The 18692-nt window shown below is 43.2% G+C and overlaps 1 protein-coding gene across 1 annotated transcript in view; it reads left to right on the forward strand.

Moving 5' to 3' along the window:
- The window catches only part of LOC128612500 (neurexin-3a), a 99815-nt gene that overhangs the window by 42869 nt on the left and 38254 nt on the right, over nucleotides 1–18692 (forward strand). The window contains exons 3-4 of the mRNA XM_053632771.1: nucleotides 14696–14997; nucleotides 17303–17464. Coding sequence (XP_053488746.1) covers nucleotides 14696–14997; nucleotides 17303–17464 — 464 coding nt within the window. The remainder of the gene's footprint in view (nucleotides 1–14695; nucleotides 14998–17302; nucleotides 17465–18692) is intronic.

Genomic DNA, 18692 nt, shown 5'->3' on the forward strand with positions numbered 1-18692 from the left:
TCGATGTAACGAGAACTCTATAAACGCGCTGTATGTTTATACACGCCAGGTGTTATGTGTGCTGTATAATGCTTCATAGATGCATTTATAACGTGTTATGAATACCAGATTAAGCGTTTCCGAGCCGTTGCGTTTGTTTGTCAAGGCCGCCAGGTCAGACAGCCGAAACATAACGTCACCCGGCGTAAGAGCCGTTTTTTTTCCCCGAACGAGACGTCTGTAATTACGCGGCGTCCGAAATAACGGCGATAATCTTTTGGAACCGTGATCGCTGCGGCGCTCGCGCCCGCTGCTTTCTGTTCTCGAATCCCGCAAATGAAATAACGTTCAGGAAGGTGACTCCGCCGCATAATTGAACCCTTTCGACTCCGTCGTCTCCGCGCAGGACGCAAACGGCGGTCGTTCCCGTCCCGCCGTTATGACATAACCGTATTTTGACACGTTCGCTGACGGGGAAATTGGTTTTGACAAAGAAATTGGAAACGTAAAATGGGGTTGCGGTGGCTCGTCAGACGCAGGTTTAATACCGGATGACCTTTCCATCCGACGGCTAATTGTTCAGCACTTCCCTTTACGCTCGTCCGTGTGTACCGACTTTAAGAGCGACACCCCCCACCCTCCCACCACCCCGACGCCGATATCCGTAATCCGGTACAAACAGCGAAAAATCCTTCGCTAAATTAGTTTAACATTTTGATTAATCTTAACATGTGTTATCTCTCAGGTCAAAATGCAATTAGTTTATTTCTCGGGAGAGTCACTGGACACACATTATGAGATATCACGGCAATAACTGTCAGGGTGAGGATAAACTGCTGTCTTTCACAGAGGCAAATTACACACACACACACACACACTGGAATCGTCACCAGGGTGACTGATATGGTCCTAAATTCCCATTTTTCCATTTAAACTATTTGTTTTAACACTGATGTTTAAGAACGTCTCACAAGAGCTCGGTTCGTGACGTCACAACTTTGAACCAATGGCGTACTACATGCAAATTATTACAGGATGACATCACGGCGCCTTGAAATTTTTTCCATGGCTAGCTAGCTTACTTAGCAGTTGTTGGTTATGAACAGAATCGCTGCTGAAACGGTCCGGTGCAAAATGACGCTCGGGGACTTCGGAAGCAGGCGACTTTTTAGTAGCCGGCTAGCTTTATGGCGGGAGGGAGTTTAAACGCAGGGACGTTCTGGGCGTGAAAATTCAGGCATGAACGAAGCTTTAATGAGAGTAAATATGTAGAGAAATTCGCAGGGAGGTTTTGGTGTTTTTTTTTTTTGGGGACGGCGTTCAAGGAAATAAAATCCGACCATTTATTTGTCTATCCACTGGGACTGTTTTGAGTACTCGGTGTCTTTGGTTCTAGGGCATAGACAGGCAGAAAGCGGAGCTCAGGATCGATCGCTGGACTTGAAACACTTCCTTTACGTGAAATTGCCCAGAACAAGAGTGAAGTTGCGAGGGCGCTACTGTGAGAACCAGGACCATCTTATACACCGAGTCAGTGTATTAGGCCAAGTACTAGATCCCGATTTGGTTCCTTCATACAGTTCTATGCAAATGATAGAATGATCTTCGGTAACCGCGTTATCCTGGACAGGGTGTCTGTTTTTTTTTTGTTTTTTTTTTTTGTTGTTTATTTAAAGTTAACTGCTTTTCATAGCCGTATTTGGTGACTCTCAAAAATAAAAAAGTTTTATTATTTACGTTTGTGTTTTATTTCTTTTCCGGGGGCGCACGGTGGCTTAGCGTTTAGCACGATTGCGTCGCACCTCCATGTTTGGGGGGGGGTTTGAATCCCGTCTCCGCTCTGCACGTTCTCCCTGTGCTTTCGGGGTTTCCTCCGGCAGTCCAAAGACATGCGTTGTAGACTGATTAGCATGTCCAAATTGTCCGTAGTGTGTGAGTCGGGGTGTGATTGGGTTGTCCCCCTGGGATAGACTCCAGGCTCCCTGTGACCCTGTGTAGGAGAAGCGGTACGGAAAATGGATGGATGGATGGATGGATTTACACACGGCTAAAAAGTTTTCACCGTACTCTACGGTCAAAAAACACGCTTCCAGTGTCGTTGGCTTGATCATATGATGGAATCATTTCTCATTCTGTTGAGGTCCCAAGTAAAACCCTACCCTATTTAGTAAACTATGAACTTTGCACGTTAACCCCTAGACGACGGACGTCCGCGGGCTTTTAATTCTTAATGCCGTCCTCCTCGTCGGTGGACAGAAGGACACACGGATGGATGGTTTGCATGCTTGAGTGGATGGACGGATAGTTGGATTTCCAGACGACAGATGGGTCTCACCAGTAATCGATCTCCCCCTCGGCGTGATCCGGGTTAGTTAGACATGCTGCGTTCGTGAGTGGGACTTGCTTTGGCTGTGTGTATTATGAGCTTCGCTGTGCACTAGAAGTCTACTCGCTCTTCACGGCGAGCTGTAACGTGTACGCCCCCGAGGACGACGCCAGATCCCTGAACGATTCCCGTCGGTTCATCTCGTATCGGACGTGTCACCATGTATACCGAAAGCGCTAGTACTGAAAATCATCTCTAAATGGAAAAGTTTGCTGATTTGCAACATATCGACCGTTAGCTCGATCGTCAACGCCGATGCTATTTGCGACAATTGTTAGCTAGCGCTTAGCAAACACGGTTACACGATAAAGCGGTTTTGCTAATCTTGCTAACTAATGAGATTTGTTGGAATCGTTAGCGTAACGTTAACGGACTTGCTAGCAAGCGCCTAATTTTCATCGCACGTTACTGTACCATGGTTAGCCGAAGAAATGTCTGTAACAGTCGGAGGTGACGCTGTAACGTTACGTTTTTTTTTTTTTTCGGACACGGGGAAAGTATTATGTTTGTCTTATGAGCTTCGAGAAGGGAGCTAACTTGTTTTCACTGACGTTCAACACGACTAGAAACGATAAACGGTTCGCAAGAAGTTTTCGAGAACGAAGGTTTAAATTGGAAAAATGTGAAGTTTAGCGTTGACCGATTTCAGATCAGACAGGTAAGAGCAGGCAACCGTTAAAAATGACATTTGCGAGTTTATGTGAGTAAATATGAGATTTTATGTATGTAATAATATATGGTCGCGGTTTTCATGCACACTGAGTGTAGGTATATATTTATATTGTGTGTGTGTATGTATACGTGTGTGTGGGGGGGGGTGTTTGGCCAAGGGACTGTGCTGCTTCCTGAAGCATGTCTCCGAATCCCTGGAGACTTTCATTTACTCCCAACATAAGACCGTGTTATTGGCCATTATCTCTGCTGTCAGCCGCTGCGTTGATATCTAATGAAGGGGCATCTATGTCTGGATGCCATTTTTCAGCGGCGCGGCGTTGCCGTGGAGACGTGCCAGGCGGGGGCAGCGGGGCCCGGCACGCCGCTTTCTACTCGAACCAGATAAGACAGGCGTTTAGTGCAAGAGCCCAGGTTCAATATTTATTTTTTTGCGAGCTTTGTTCATTTGCATTGTGCATATTTCAAATGTTACGTCCTGCCAGAGGGAAGGTTGTGTGTGTGGGGGGGATAAATCCGACTGATCTCATCCGCCATCTCCGATTCACGATTTAAACACGTACGGGGGTGTTTCGTTTGGATTTCAGTACTTCGAGACGAGGTATAATCGTTTAGGAACGCACATTTATAGCTACGAGGAGAATCCAGGACCCCAAGCGTTAGAGAAACGACTGGTTTAGGATGTCCAAGCGTGCATTTTGTGCAGAAATCACAACGGGTCATTGCCGCAGCATTTCCACTTCCTGTTTCAGCGAGCCCAGATTATTTTCCTATAACGGCATGTTTCAAAGCGCTTTATTCCGCTCGTACCGCAGGTGCATGACGACCTTTGGTTTGTTTTATTTATTAAAGAATGACCGCGTTCTTTTAGAGTTACGCTGCTGTTCTAATGTTGTGGAACGTCCGCAGAAACAAGTTTGTTCCGGTTCTCGCTTACGTTATAGCAGCTATAAACGGCCTCTCTTTCTCTTCCTGCCTCGATAGATCGTCGATGAGGTAAAAACACGCAGCTCGTCATGGAGACGTCGGAAACCGTAAACGTTAAATAAACGTCTCCTCATGCAGAACGTCACAAGCTATCGATCGTGGATGTGGAGCGCTGCTCTCAGAGCTGCGCTTATAGAACATGCGTGTCCATCTTCTGACCAATCAGAATCCAGGATTAAAACGGCACTCTGGAATGCACTGGAATAAAGTATAAGAAACAGCAGGCTGGTCGCAGCACTGTCCTCGAATCAAAATGGCCGCCGCCGTCGCAGTGTTTCAAAGAGCCGAGCTCCTTGTGTACGCCCATGTTAAATTCCTCGACACGCGGCCGCCGCGCCGGTCACGGCCGCTAACAAATGAGGAGTGGAGTGTGTGCAGAAATTGCTGATGCCTATCAGGGCCGTGCTGCGTGGAAAAGCGTTTCTCTCCCCCGCTCGTCCTTCCTCTCGCGCTCCGTTTTCTTTGGCTCGTCCACCCTGATTGTGGAACGCGTTCCGTCATTCATTTCTCTCGCAGCGTGTTATCTTCGCATGTGATCATCTGGAACCTGTTTTGTTTTGTTTTTGTCCTCAGACGATTTGCATTGTTTTTGTTTGTTGGTGTTTAATTATTTTTATTTATTTTTGTCCTGGCGTTAAGGTGCTTATCATTTATTCGAGTAATTGCAGTAGAGAGAACGAATAGCGCGCAGTCGGCTTGGAGGAAAGTAAGAGAGTGCGAGTAACAACCCCCCCCCCTTTTTTTTCTTTTTTTTTTTTTTAAGCGTGTGTTCCTATATGATTAGCCTTATAAGTAAAGCCATACGGTACGTCTTTTTTAATGAACTAACTAACTAAATAAATAGGAATTTATATATGTAAATGATTAAAGGGTTATTTTTGTTATGTTATAATGCTCCACCTCCTGAACCTTATTATTATTATTATTATTATTAATTTTTTTTCTGTGGTTGCTCTTATAATTAAAGGCATTATGCACTGACCGTAGTCTAACTGGCCAAAAATTATTATTATTTTTTAATGTTATGTCTTATGAAATTCAGCGTTTAGCATTTTTGAAGAAAAAAAAAAACTGGAACGCAAGGGTTTGTTTTTTTTGCGTACGTAGCCTTATAACTAGCCATCGATAACCTCTCTTTTTTTTTTTTTTAATACATTTTTAAAAATGAATTTTATATAAATTGTTTTATATATATATATCTGAAGCTAATTGATGCATATTTTAATATTTCGATTATTCTCACCTTGTCCTCTGATGATCGCCTTGTTGTTGTTGAAATCTTTTTTTTTATTATTATTTTTATTTTATTATTATTATCATTTTTTTAATGACAGTAAACCGAATCAAATTACACAGTCGGCTTCGACAGCGCATGTCGTATGAGGTGCGAAAAGCAGGACGTATAGGACTTTATCCATGTACACGATGTCACAAAAAAAAGTCATTTTTGGTCTAATGGTCTAATTTCGTTTTCTCGCTCGGCCCTCGTGTCCCAGAGCTCCTCGTTGCAGTCGTACCTGTAATTGAAAATCGGAAATAATTAATGAAATACCGTTAATGGGACAGATTTAAAAAAAAAATTAAAAAAAAAAACAGATGGAGAGTTGAACGAAGCTGCCGATGAAATGACTTTCTTCAGATCGTGAACGCGACGTTTAAAACCTGCAGAACGGAATAATAAGTCTGTGGAGGAGAGGAGGAAGTGTTCAGCTACACCTGCTGTCTCTGATGTGGTGTCACGTTGGGTCCTGCACACAGGGACCAGCTCGAGCGCTTAAAGGCTGAGGAGAACATCAGTGCAGGGTTTGTTTCGCTTTTTATTTTTATTTATTTATTTATTTATTTATTTTAAAAACAAAGACAAAAAACTTTCCCAGGAAAAATGACATCATTTCTCTTTTTTATCTTCTTTATAGCACCTGAAATTTCCTATTACAGTGCCCTCCATTAATATTGGCACCCTTGGTAAATATGAGCAAAGAAAGCTGTGGAAAAATTGTCTTTGTTGTTTAACGTTTTGATCTTTTGTTCAAGAAATTCACAAAAAAAAAAAAAAATTGCTCTGCTCTCATGGGTGTGAAACAATTGGAAACAAAATACAGGTTTGTCTAAAAAAAAATATATATATATATATATGTATATTTATAATTTGTTAAATATCGGTGTGCATCAATTATTGGGTCTTCAGTCGATACTTTGTGCTAGCTCGCTTTACCAAGATAACAGCTCTGAGTCTTCTCCTATAACACCTGATGAGGTTGGAGAAGACATGGCGAGGGATCTGAGACCGTTCCTCCGTACAGAATCTCTCCAGATCCTTCACATTTCGTGGACTCTCCTCTTCAGTTCACCCCACAGGTTTTCTATGGGGTTCAGGTCAGGGGACTGGGAGGGTCATGGCAGGACCTTGATTTTGTGGTCAGTAAACCATTTCTGTGTTGATTTTGATGATGTTTTGGATCATCGTCCTGCTGGAAGATCCAACCACGGCCCATTTGAATCTTTCTGGCAGAGGCAGTCAGGTTTTCATTTAATAATTGTTGATATTTGATAGAGTCCATGATGCCATGTATCCTAACAAAATGTATCCAGGTCCTCTGGTAGAAAAACATTCCCAGAACATTAAAGAACCACCTCCATATTTAACCGTGAGCATGAGGTAATTTTCATACGGCTACCTCTCTGTGTGCTCCAAAACCACCTCTGGTGTTTATCACCAAAAAGCTCTATTCTGGTTTCATCTGACCATAGAACCCCATCCCATTTGAAGTTCCAGTAGTGTCTGCACACTGAAGACGCTCGAGAGTAGAGGCTTTTTTCTTGAAACCCTTCCAAACAACTTGTGGTGATGATGTAGGAGACTTCGGATTGTAGTTTTGGAGACTTTCTGACCCCAAGACGTTAACCAACATCTGCAATTCTCCAGCTGTGATCCTTGGAGATTTTTTTTTTTTATCCACTCGAATCATCCTTACTCGAACTACTTTTTCTCTCTTTCTTTTTTTTTCCTCCTCCTACCCTTATCTTTCTTGCTTTTTTTTTTTTTTCCTTATCCTTCACATGGTTTTACAATTTTTGTTTGTTTGGTTTGGTTTTTCGGTGGTGTGCACTGTAGTTTCAATCATCAGATAAGACAGACAAACACTCTAGTCTATGTAAGAGATTGGTGGACTTTGTTTTGGTCAGACAGATGAGGTCATTTGTTTTTCCTTTCGTTCGTTCGTTCCGTTCTTCTTCCTTCCTTCCTTCCTCGCGATGCGCGCGTCCCTCAGAGGAAGGAGTAAAAGAACAGAATCGGGAGTTTTTATCGGCTTTTGAGAGCAGACCTGCACACGCCGAAGCGAGCCGAGGGGTCGTCAAATCTAAGAACCGCTAAAAGAGGCAATCCTGCACTCGGTCCTAATACGCCGTGGCCTTTAAACTTTGCGATCATTATCGCGTGATATTAATGTTATTCAGTTTGCACAATAGAACGCGTGTAAAAATAGCGAAAGTGCAAAATACATCACGGCTACGCGTCGTCTGTCGGCGATCCGCACGCAGTATGGTGAAAACGTGGCCGGAGATCATCGCCAAGCGTTATGACGTACGCAATTAAACGCTCCGCCGTCTGCCGGGCGCCTGCAGCTAGTCTAGTAAAGTTAAAATGACATGATGGTGGTGATTTTAAAATTTCTTTCTTCAGGATGTAGTGCATAGAAGAGGAAAGCAAAAAATAACAAGTCAGCATGTTGGAGCTAGGCGGGGTTTAAATTGTAAAAATGGAAAATAAAATGGGATTAGGTCAAATAAAAATATGCAGCTAGGTGAATTGGTGACTCTAAATTGCCTTCGTGTGTGTGTGTGTGTGTGTGTCCTGTAGTGTAGGGTGTGTGCATGGTTGCTATGTTTATCAAAGGCATCCAGCAGATGGTCTGTGTCTTCTCATACCTGGTCCAAGTCCATATCTCCCTGCTGTTCTCACACCCACTCTTGTCCAAACCCGATACATCTCTCTGTGACACACACACACACACACACACACACACTCGCGTGCTAACATTCACACATCATATTCCATATGGATGACATTCTGGGAAGATTAGAGAGTTATTAGAGATTCTCATCTATGCTTTGTACTTCACTGTGTTACTCACTGAGTGTGATTTAATGCTAATTTGAAAAGGGGAAAAAAAAAAAAACCGCTAGCGCACATGCTAGCACTCACACACACGCACACACACACACAACCAGAAAAGGGAAAAGCTAATAGTAGCGACTATAAGCACTGCAGAAGGGTGGAGCAAAGCAGTGGAGCTGAACGAGGATTGCGGCAGGCAGCAGGCCTCTCCTCCAGAAAATGGTTTCCGAGACACAGTCTCACACTGACACTGTCTGGAGAGATAACACACACACACACACACACACACACACATGTGGAGACACAAAATCTGCCATGGTTTCAGATAGAAAATGGATTCCTTTCAACATGAGGTCAATGGACCGGCGTCCAAGTCCAAATCCATTTTAGGAAATTTGCATGACACAAACATTTTATATGTAGAAATATTAAACATTTTATATATATATATATATATATATAGAAAATATATATAAAATGTTATTTTATGTCCGAGGAATAGCGCTGCAGCTTTACACTCGTTACAATAAATAAGCATAAATATACGTTTGTCTATATTTGACTTCCAGTGATTTATTAAACAGTAGCCGGGCCTGTCCGAATTTCATGTTACCATGACGACGACGACTCTATTCATCACCGAAGTGAATGACCAGCTATTGATTTCACTGACATTACCCTGGATGCTTAGTGTAGTAATCATTTTTGCACCACTAAAATTGGACTGGATTCTACAGTAAATTATACAAAACATTATTCTTATAAAAAATAAGTCCACATACTATTACTACTACTACTACTACTAATAATAATATTCATTTGAAGAGGAAAAAATGAAAGAACAGCTGCTATATCATAAGTGATAAGAAGTTAAATGGATTAATTAGTGCAAACGAAACCTCATTATTGGTTAATTTCTGCGGTATATGAGCAATAAAACCCTTCAGGACATGCTGTTGTTATAGAGGGGGTGGAGGGGGGCGGGGGAGTAAGTTTTACACCACTTCATTGTTGATTATTTTCCTAAAACAGCACGACACGGAGCGTTTTATTTCTTCTATGATAAACACAACAAGAGAAAGCTGTCGGTAATGGCATTTGAAGCGGTGTTTGCATGTGCCGTGGTATTTTCCAGGTCGCCCTCGGGCAAAATGTCGAAATTCTAACAACGATAATGATTCGTGACAATACGAGTTGGATGCTTATTAGAGTGTGTTGGTGTGTGAGTGGTGCGTGGTAAGTCATTGCTCTGCTGCCGGACGGTACGTCGGGGTCTCATCGGGTCAGGGTAGAGGAAAACGGTCACACACTCTCTCTCTCTCTCTCTCTCTCTGTCGTTCTCTCTCTCTCGCTCTCTCTCTGTGTCTCTATTGATCCCACCCATCAAAGCATGACAGATGCTTGGGATACACTGTCTAGAGGACACCCCCAAGGATTGCAGCAATGGAATCCCAGAAATGCCTGCAGTGTGTGTGTGTGTGTGTGTATATAAAAATACACACTTGCCTCCTGTACCTTTCCAAACAAAAAACAACGTATCTAATTATGTATGCCTATGAATATCATCCCAGGGTCCAGGAAATGACATCATTGATTTTCATCTGCCAAAAGTGTAATGGATTTGAAATGAAAACAATCGCTTAAATGTCTTTACAGAATAGACGCACGTTGGTTATACATTCACAGGTTGAATCGTGGAATAACTACGTGGATAGTTAGCAAAGTCGCTCCATAGCTAATGCTGCCCAGGCCCAGCTACTGACGGCTACGTACCGCTAACCTAGCTAGCTAGCTACTTGCCCTTTCTTCAGAGCTCGAGCAGAGTACATTATGTTCTAACATAAACACTTTAGTGATTATAGATTGGTCAAAAAATGTGTACGAGGCTATGTTAGAAAAGGCTATGCTAGAAATCTCCGAAGCGACCCAGTGCTTATTTTCTTCATACTTCGGACTCATGCCAATCAGCCCTAAATTCCCACTGCACATTCGGCGATGCTTGGAAAACTTCACAAACTGCAAAGACGACAATTCGATGACCGCTAGATGGTGAAAGAGCACGTTCTAAGCTCGATGTGCGCAGAATTTTCCAGTAATGCAGCTCAGCCGTTGCCTCACAGCGGCTTCCGTAGGCACACGTGAACATCTTCCTTTTCTGGAGTGCCATTACTTTTGCCCTAACTGAATAGCTGGTCTTATCTTAATTGATGAATTTGTCTCGGATTGCTTCTTCGGCGTCAATCGGGCGCGTGTGACACTGAAGAGGGCGTGTGTAATTGTACGTAAACGTGACGGTAGGTTCCGGATGCGCGTCGATGACGGCGTTATCTGTTATATTTGGAATATTCGATCCGTTAGCTTCATGTTCGTGCGTCTTTTTATGTCGATACACACTGGTGTGAATGCTCCTGATGACATCATGCTCCTGATGACATCATGTAAATAAATTCAGTGCATATCCAGCATGACAAACGAGGCCCAGTGAAGACACCCGGCCCGGTGGCGCCGAATCTGCACTCGCGAGTCAGTCCGACGACCTATTCTTAGCCGACCTGCTCAGCATTTCCTTACCTCCTCACTTTGATTATTTATGAGCTGATTATTTGTCTCCCATGCCGACCGTATTACCGCCGCTGCTCGCTCCCTGTTTGACATCACGCCTTTGATGATGACAAGCATTTGTAGCGCACCCCCATCAAAGATTCAAGTGGGAGTCATAAATCCGTACAGAGAGCACTTTCTGGCAACTGTCCATTTTGTCCTGCGAGGGCTGAAAGTGCAATTGATCAAAATGTTGCCTTCGCGTCGAGGGCTCTCGTTCTGTAATGGCCTCCCTCCTAAAGCCGCCTGGATTTATGGCAGCCATAACTGCACTACTTCTCGTGTGCTCCAATGCCTCTGGCATCTTCCACATGTTCCTCTCTGTGTGTGTGTGTGTGTGTGTGTGTGTGTGTGTGTGTGTGTGTGTGTGTGTGTGTGTTAGCAAGAAAACCACACTAGAACACCATTACCATTATGCTTCAATAACAATCTCGGTCCCCGGTGTCCATTCAGACGTATAATGATGTTTTCATTAAGATTTCATAATTCGGCACGTCGGCTGTCCGGCACACGGCCCAGCGCGCTCATCTCCGTCCGTTTTACCATTATGGTGCAGATTAAAAGCCCTTTGTCCCCTCCTAGTACGGATTTTCATAAAAAGAGAATCTCTAGAGATAGGTTTGTTCGGGAGCTGAAAGGGCGCCTCGGGGAGAACCGCTGGTCCATGATCAGTTCTCACATTGCTTTCGTTTTTGTGCTTTCAGAGAATGTCATTTCTCTCATACGGCATGCGGCACTCGTCTCTATTATTATACACTACATTCCACTACTGCTGAATCTCTCTCTTTCTCTTACACACACACACACACACACACACACTGGTGTTAGCAAGTCTGTGGGTTTTCTGCAAAAATGTTGAGACCTGCTAGAAAATACATAAAATAATAGAGAGGCCTTTGCTTTTCTTTCACCAGCTATGACACTCTTTTAAAAAAAATATATATATATATTTTATCATATTATAAAATTATCCTTTAATAGTCGAATTTAATTTCTCATTTGTAAATGACTTTCTTCGTCATATTTTTTTGCCTGTTTTATTATAGTTGATGCCGATTCTGTGTATTTATTTTAATTTAATGTTTTATTGTACTTATGTATGTGGTGTTATTATTATTATTATTATTAGTAGTAGTTGTAGTAGTAGTACCATATTTTGTTCTGTTTTTTTTTTTTCTCTTTCTTTCTTTTTCTTCTTTACACATTCACGCTGACGTGCATAAGTGTCCACCCCCTTGATCTTTTCCACATTTTGTACCATTACCCAAAATATCCCATAACGTTGACGTCGGGGAAGGCCGTCCAGCAAAAATTCCTCGAGGAGGAATAAGACACTCCAGGGCGTGCCGCTGTAGGAAAATAATCAACTTTAAGTTGGTAACCGTAACGCTGCTTCATCACATCGTTCCACTGTTGATTTCTATTTATTATTTTGCTATTATCCATTTATTTTTAACACAGCGTGACACGGCGCGTTTTATTCCTTGACTTGTACTACTTAGGTTACTTTGTGAATATTAGAGTACAGTTTCGCGATAACTCTAAGTGCATTGTTTGTATTGGACTGGGCGGATTTGGTCACCCTACAACCACACACACACACGCATGTGCGTTCTGCCATGTTGTTTCTTGTTCTGTGATGTGTAATATCACTTCGGACCCTTCAGCGTGGGCAGTCACTCATTAAGTATTAAGCGGCACTGGATTAATAGCGGAGGGAAGAGCAGCTGCTGCTAAAGTGTGCTGGTGTCTTTAGTAAAAAAAAAAAAAAAGCAACACTCGCTTTAATTAATAATTGATCACTGCTCCATCCAGAGAGACTCCCGGTGACATTTGATCTGTATTAAGAGATCAGTGCGTCTCTGCTGACGTCCCGCTTTGCTCAGAAACTCCCTGCTCCAGACTGAGCTCAGGGTTCGTGGCTGTGGTGTAAGCTTAGTTTTTTGTGTGTGAATGTTCAGATATGGATTTTGAGATCCGTTTCGTTCTTTACTTATTTATGAGCAATTACTACTGAAGCATATGTCTTAAACCGGGCCTGCTGGGAGTCTGTGCTTTCAGGAAATGTTCTGTAGCTGATACTATATAATGTGAAGGATTTCAGACACAGGACACAGGGCGGAGGTGGCTCGGTGGTTAAAGGCTCAGGGTTACTGATCAGAAGGTCAGGTGTTCAAGCCCCAGCACTGCTAAGCTAGCACTGTTGGGCCCTTGGGCAAGGCCCTTAACCCTCAATCGCATAAATGGGATAAATGTAAGTCGCTCTGGATGAAGGCGTCTGCCGAATATGCCGTAAAAAATAAATAAAAAAAATTGATCACTTGGCCACATATTCCTGATATGACTCTGGGTCCATTTTGGGAAGAGCACTGAGCCATTTTCAGCTTTTAACCAAATGTAGTTCGATCGCACAAAATGAGCTAATAAGTGATGACGTGTAATAGAAACACACGTTTTGTGCCGTTAATACTGAAGATTCGGGGTTTTTGGGAAGCTGTGTGACTCAGTTTGGCCAAATCCCATAATCTCTACTGGCTCAGTATTGTAGTGGAGGCTAGCCCAAAACGAACGGACTTGGGTAGAGGAGTGGGATTTGCACGTAGATCAGCGGAAGCAGGCCTCGGTGACACGTGACTCGCGTCCCGCCGTCAGCCAGCGCAGACTTTCTCTGTCGGAATTTCAACTCGGAACAGTTTTGCGGTCAAAACGAAAAAAAAAAAAAAAAGGCGCCAATATGTTGCTTCATTTTTCTCCGTACTGACAAATGTTGATATTACAGCCTTTTGTTAATTGCACGTATGCCACACGAGCGGCGTTAAGAGACGCCATCTGTGACATAAATCCACGACACGAGTCCAAAGATTCTCACTATTAATGCACGGAACGTTAAGTGTATTCAGAGATAATTTACTGGACTCCTTATTCAGATTATGCAAATTACCTGAGCGTAGTTCATGCCTATGATCTTTATTTATTTATTTATTTATTTATTTATTTATTTTTCATGACTAGATCACGTATAAGCAAGTGCTTGTGTTTAAAGCTGTCGGTCTAGATGCTTTTGAGAAACCCCGTCTCAGAGGCTTCTACTTAAGAAGCATCTGGCGACCTCCAGGACATGAAGTACACACGGGTAATTTACACGTCCGGTAAATCTATTCAAGCACACGCTTAACACGTCTCTGAATACAAGACGAGTAACTTCTCCAACATAAACATTGATGTAGCTTTTTTTTTTTTTTTCTTTGATTAAATACTTCCCGAGAACATGTAGACCGGTGTCGAGATGAAAAACGCTGGAGTGTTTCTTTAAATAAAGAATCCATTTCTAGTAAGAAGTAGCTTGTTTTGCATGGCATCGAGGATGTGTAGTTCCTAGTTGCATAGGGAAGTATGAAGGATTGGCAGGTGTTGGACGCCACCTGTGTATGTACTGCCGAGCTGCTACACGGCTGGCTGTACCGTTCACATTTCCATGCAAAGTGCATCACAGCTGGATGCCAGCGCTGGCCATGATGAGCAAATCAGCCCCAGTGCTCGAGAGCCACCAATCAGCTTCCGCGCCAGACGACCAGACGGTAGACGCATGCGTTCTAGGACAAGGCCGTTAAACCGGTATAACGTAGATGTTGATTAGTTAGGACAAATATATCGTCGGATATATTTCATGTGTTTAAATGACAAATATCTAATCATATCCATCGCTAAGGATCAAGTGACGTGTGGTCAGTTCTACCGATGATTTCCAATGATCTCAACTCGACCAAAGAATTCTTTAGTTGTGATTATTAACTTTTTTTTTTTTATTGTGACCTCAAGATCATGCCAAATATTAATAGTAAACCTTTCTTTATAAACCGCAGATGCAGAGTTCTGTCGTTTTTTTTTTGTTTGTTTGTTTTCTCAGACGCGTTCAAGGTCGGTCCTAATCCGTTTCGGTTCTCTTCCAGCCCGCGAGGAGAACGTGGCCACCTTTCGAGGCTCGGAATACTTCTGCTACGACCTCTCGCAGAACCCCATCCAGAGCAGCAGTGACGAGATCACGCTCTCGTTCAAGACCTGGCAGCGCAACGGGCTCATTCTGCACACGGGCAAGTCGGCCGACTATGTCAACCTGGCGCTGAAGGACGGCGCGGTGTCCCTGGTCATCAATCTCGGTTCTGGAGCCTTTGAGGCCATCGTGGAGCCGGTCAACGGCAAATTCAACGATAACACCTGGCACGATGTCAAAGTGACACGCAATCTCAGACAGGTAACGTTAAATAGACGACGCTTCTGTTGGAGGGTTCGCCGTTCTAGCGGTCATCTTTATCTGACGTTTTTTTTTTTGTTTTTTTTAAGATATGATCTCCTGTCCTCTTTATTTACCTCCACTGTTTATGATTTTCTAGACTAGCTGTCTTTTCCCAAAGTCTTTACTTTCCACCTCATGTAAAAAAAAAAACAAAACTTTTTTTTAAGTATTAACCGCCGTCATAGGCCGTCAGTGGTGTGATGGCTTCAAGAGGTTGCCTGGCTCTTTTTCTAGCTCTCCCGCTCTCATCCTGTAGATATTCTCTTCACTCGGGTGAATAGTGCTTCTTATCAGGGTGGCATGGAGACGCTTCAGCCAAGCTCAACCGTGCCATTTACCCACAGCCAATTTTTGTCGGTTAAACCGCTCGGTGCACCGACTGCATTTTAAAATATGTAAATGTTTCGGGGTGGTTTTGCTCCTCAGCAGTGGATATTTTTGGCACGGGCAGATGCGGAGGACGTGGAGACATGGCGCCCCCTGAGCTCCATCCATCAAGCTCAACACACGTCTCTCTGTTTTGTTTTATTCGCACTTTATGTAATGTGTTTTTTTTTTGTTTTTTTTTTCTTTCACATCTTAGCTGGAAATTTAAAGGCCGTGCGTATCGGGAACGCATCTGCCGGTTATCACATCTCCAGTGTGATGTTTGCAGAAATGTTCAGTAGGGGGAATGAAATCCACGACACGCGTGCCGCTTGACGTAAAAAAAAAAAAAACCCAACAAAACGCTACAGTTAAGACGTTGTTGCCGAATACATTTGGTATTTATGAGCCTTTTTTTTTTTTTTTTTTTAAAGTAAGTACGATCTGTTTTACACGTTCAACACACACAAACTGTGCTATTTTAGGAGTAGGAGATAAACGACACAGTGATAGCCCTGAATCTTGGTCTCTTTCTTTCTCTCTCTTTCTCCCAGTTTCAGTCTTTCTTCCTTTGCTGCTCAATGGAAACTAACCACTCATGGAACGATTTTGTTTGACTAACCGTTACCTGAACGACTAACGAAGCTCCCGAATTACTCACCATTGGTTTTTGTTTTGATTTTGACGCCATTTTCTTGACAGCTCTATTTTGTTCACTGTTTAATTTCCTTTCTTCCCCCCTTTTCACAAAGCATTCAGGCATTGGACACGCTATGGTAAACAAACTACATTGTCTGGTAGATATCATTCCTATTGTCCTTTTTTCTTTTGGTTTGCCGTGTGCTCTCCTCTGGCCCTCTTCCTTTTTCTTCGAGTTTCTTTCTAAACGTCATAATCGACTATCGACCAAAAAAAGGAAATGGGGTTGGCCTTCTAGGTGTTCTTCACGTTCTCCTTGTCCTGTTTTCTTCCTCCTCATGGCTTTTTTTTTTTTTTTTTTTCCTTCTGGCTTACTTTCTCTGAACTTCCTCCTCCTCTCTTCAAAAGACCTTGATATGTGATTTTGTAGGCTGTAGTGGTTTAATAAAAGCCTTTCTGTTTGCCGGATACTGTCGACGAAACTGGCAGAAGCTTTCCACCAAGAACCAGAGTGGATAAATATGCAATAAGACCAGCTAGTGGGCAGGGGAGCTCTGACAGTTGTTTCCAGTACAGACTTGCATGGCACGCCAAATCCTCTCCATTTTCACCGCAGCTTTTTTTTATTTTTATGATCTTCGCCACTAACAATCACATCACCCGTTACCCTTTAGCCATCGTGTACCGTGCATCTTCTCATCTTCCTCGTTGCTTTCACATCGATGGCTTTTCCTGTTCACGTGCATGTGTGTTTACAGTTTGGCTTTGCATGCTGCCTTAGGCTGAAGTAGCACATTTAGCATCCGTATCCCTCATACGTAAATTAAATGTCATTTAAGAACCCACCGATAGCTTAACTCTGGCTTGCTCATCAGTAGTAGTAGTGATCCATGCAGCACATTTTGGAAGCATGCTTATCAATGTCTGAACTAACCAATCAAATAAAAGTTTAAAAAAATAAAAATCCAACACAAAACTCCATGGTTTGTCACATTGTACTAACCTCCCAGACCTAACCAAGATCCCGAAGTAGGGAACCATTTCTTACGCCATCAAAGATAAAGAAAATATGCCGCAGAAGTATTTTCTTTACCTGCAAGAATAGAACTGACTGATAAGAGCCCAGTGCTGCTGATTTATCCCCAGTGTTACACCAGACAACTGCTCCTACTCCTACCAATGGCGTTGAGAAAGTCACGGGTTCAGAGGGTCATCAGTGGATCTCTCCCCTTCCTTTCTGTCATGTCCACCCTGACAGGTCACTATCTCCGTGGACGGGATCCTCACCACCACAGGCTACACGCAGGAGGACTACACGATGCTGGGCTCTGATGATTTCTTCTACGTCGGAGGAAGCCCGAGCACCGCTGACTTACCCGGTTCACCCGTCAGCAACAACTTCATGGGCTGCCTCAAAGAGGTAAGTGGAGTCATAAGTGGTTAGATGTTGGATGAGTTTCTTAAGGGTTCGGGGTGGGGGGGATCACAGTCCAAATCCACAGCAGGGGTTGGATGGGAAATCATAGGCTTCTTGCGGTTTGTTTTGCACGGAACAGGCGATATAAGGTCAAACTCGGAAGCCGTCGGGAATTAAGCGTTGAAAGGGACTCACGATAGGAAACGTGACTTGTGAAACCAGGTAGGAACGTAAAACCATTGAAGGGAAACGAGAAACCATTCAAAATCAGGCTTTCTTAGAAATAAAGGGTTCTATCTTGCACACTAAAGAGACTAACAGTCCCTAACTTCGAACCAGACTTCATCAAGACTTCCTTCGGTTCATACGCAACCTTTCTAAAACGATTCAACGTGGAATTCTTTGGGGTTCCAAGGGTTACCATCTGACCAACGAAACCATCTGAAGAACCCTTTATGGTGCCGGATGGAACCCTTAGCACTCCATTCAGAAAAATCTAGAATCACAGATTATCCAAAAACAAAAAAAAAACAAAACCCTTCCCCCCTTTAAGAGTGCATAAATCTATCACAGAATAATGAGACATAATGATGCCATTAACTACAAAACCGGTTCAGGTGATCACGAGTGCTGGTGCCAGAATAGGGCAGAATGTGCCAAAACCCAAAGCTTTTTGGATGGGTCGGTCGGTGCATTCGCCAGGGAAAAGTTCTCTCCTCTCACTCTCCATCTCCGTTTTGCAGCACATCTTGAACCCTTGTCAGAGCAACAAAAACGGGACGAGTCGGAGTGGAAAGTCGGACCAGTGTAATAGATTTAATAAAGCTCATCTTCTGAAGAAGGGCCGAGTGGACGTCGGTTTCCGTGTAGCCACCCCTATAATGAAATTCACTGGACTTCTACGTTTTCTCGTGACATGAAATGGTTTCAGCTGCATTTAATTTGGCTTTTCAATTGCTGTAAATCATTTGATTAAGGTCGCGCTAGCTCCGAGAAGAAGCTGGGATGATTGGACGAGATGAGATTCCGCGTTCTAGTGCTCGTCAAGATTGCGACGCAACACGAGTGAGTGGGTTGGTGTGAGGGGCTGTAATCTTTAGGGATGAAATCGCCAAGTAGAATAACTGTACTAATCTTATGAGATGAGCTTTATGTAACAGATCTTTTACAGTTTTGAGGTAATGCTCATGTCCCCCAAACATCCCCCCCCCCCCCCCAACTTTGGACAGCT

This window comes from Ictalurus furcatus, chromosome 9 (genome assembly GCF_023375685.1).
Source record: "Ictalurus furcatus strain D&B chromosome 9, Billie_1.0, whole genome shotgun sequence".
NCBI lineage: Eukaryota > Metazoa > Chordata > Actinopteri > Siluriformes > Ictaluridae > Ictalurus > Ictalurus furcatus.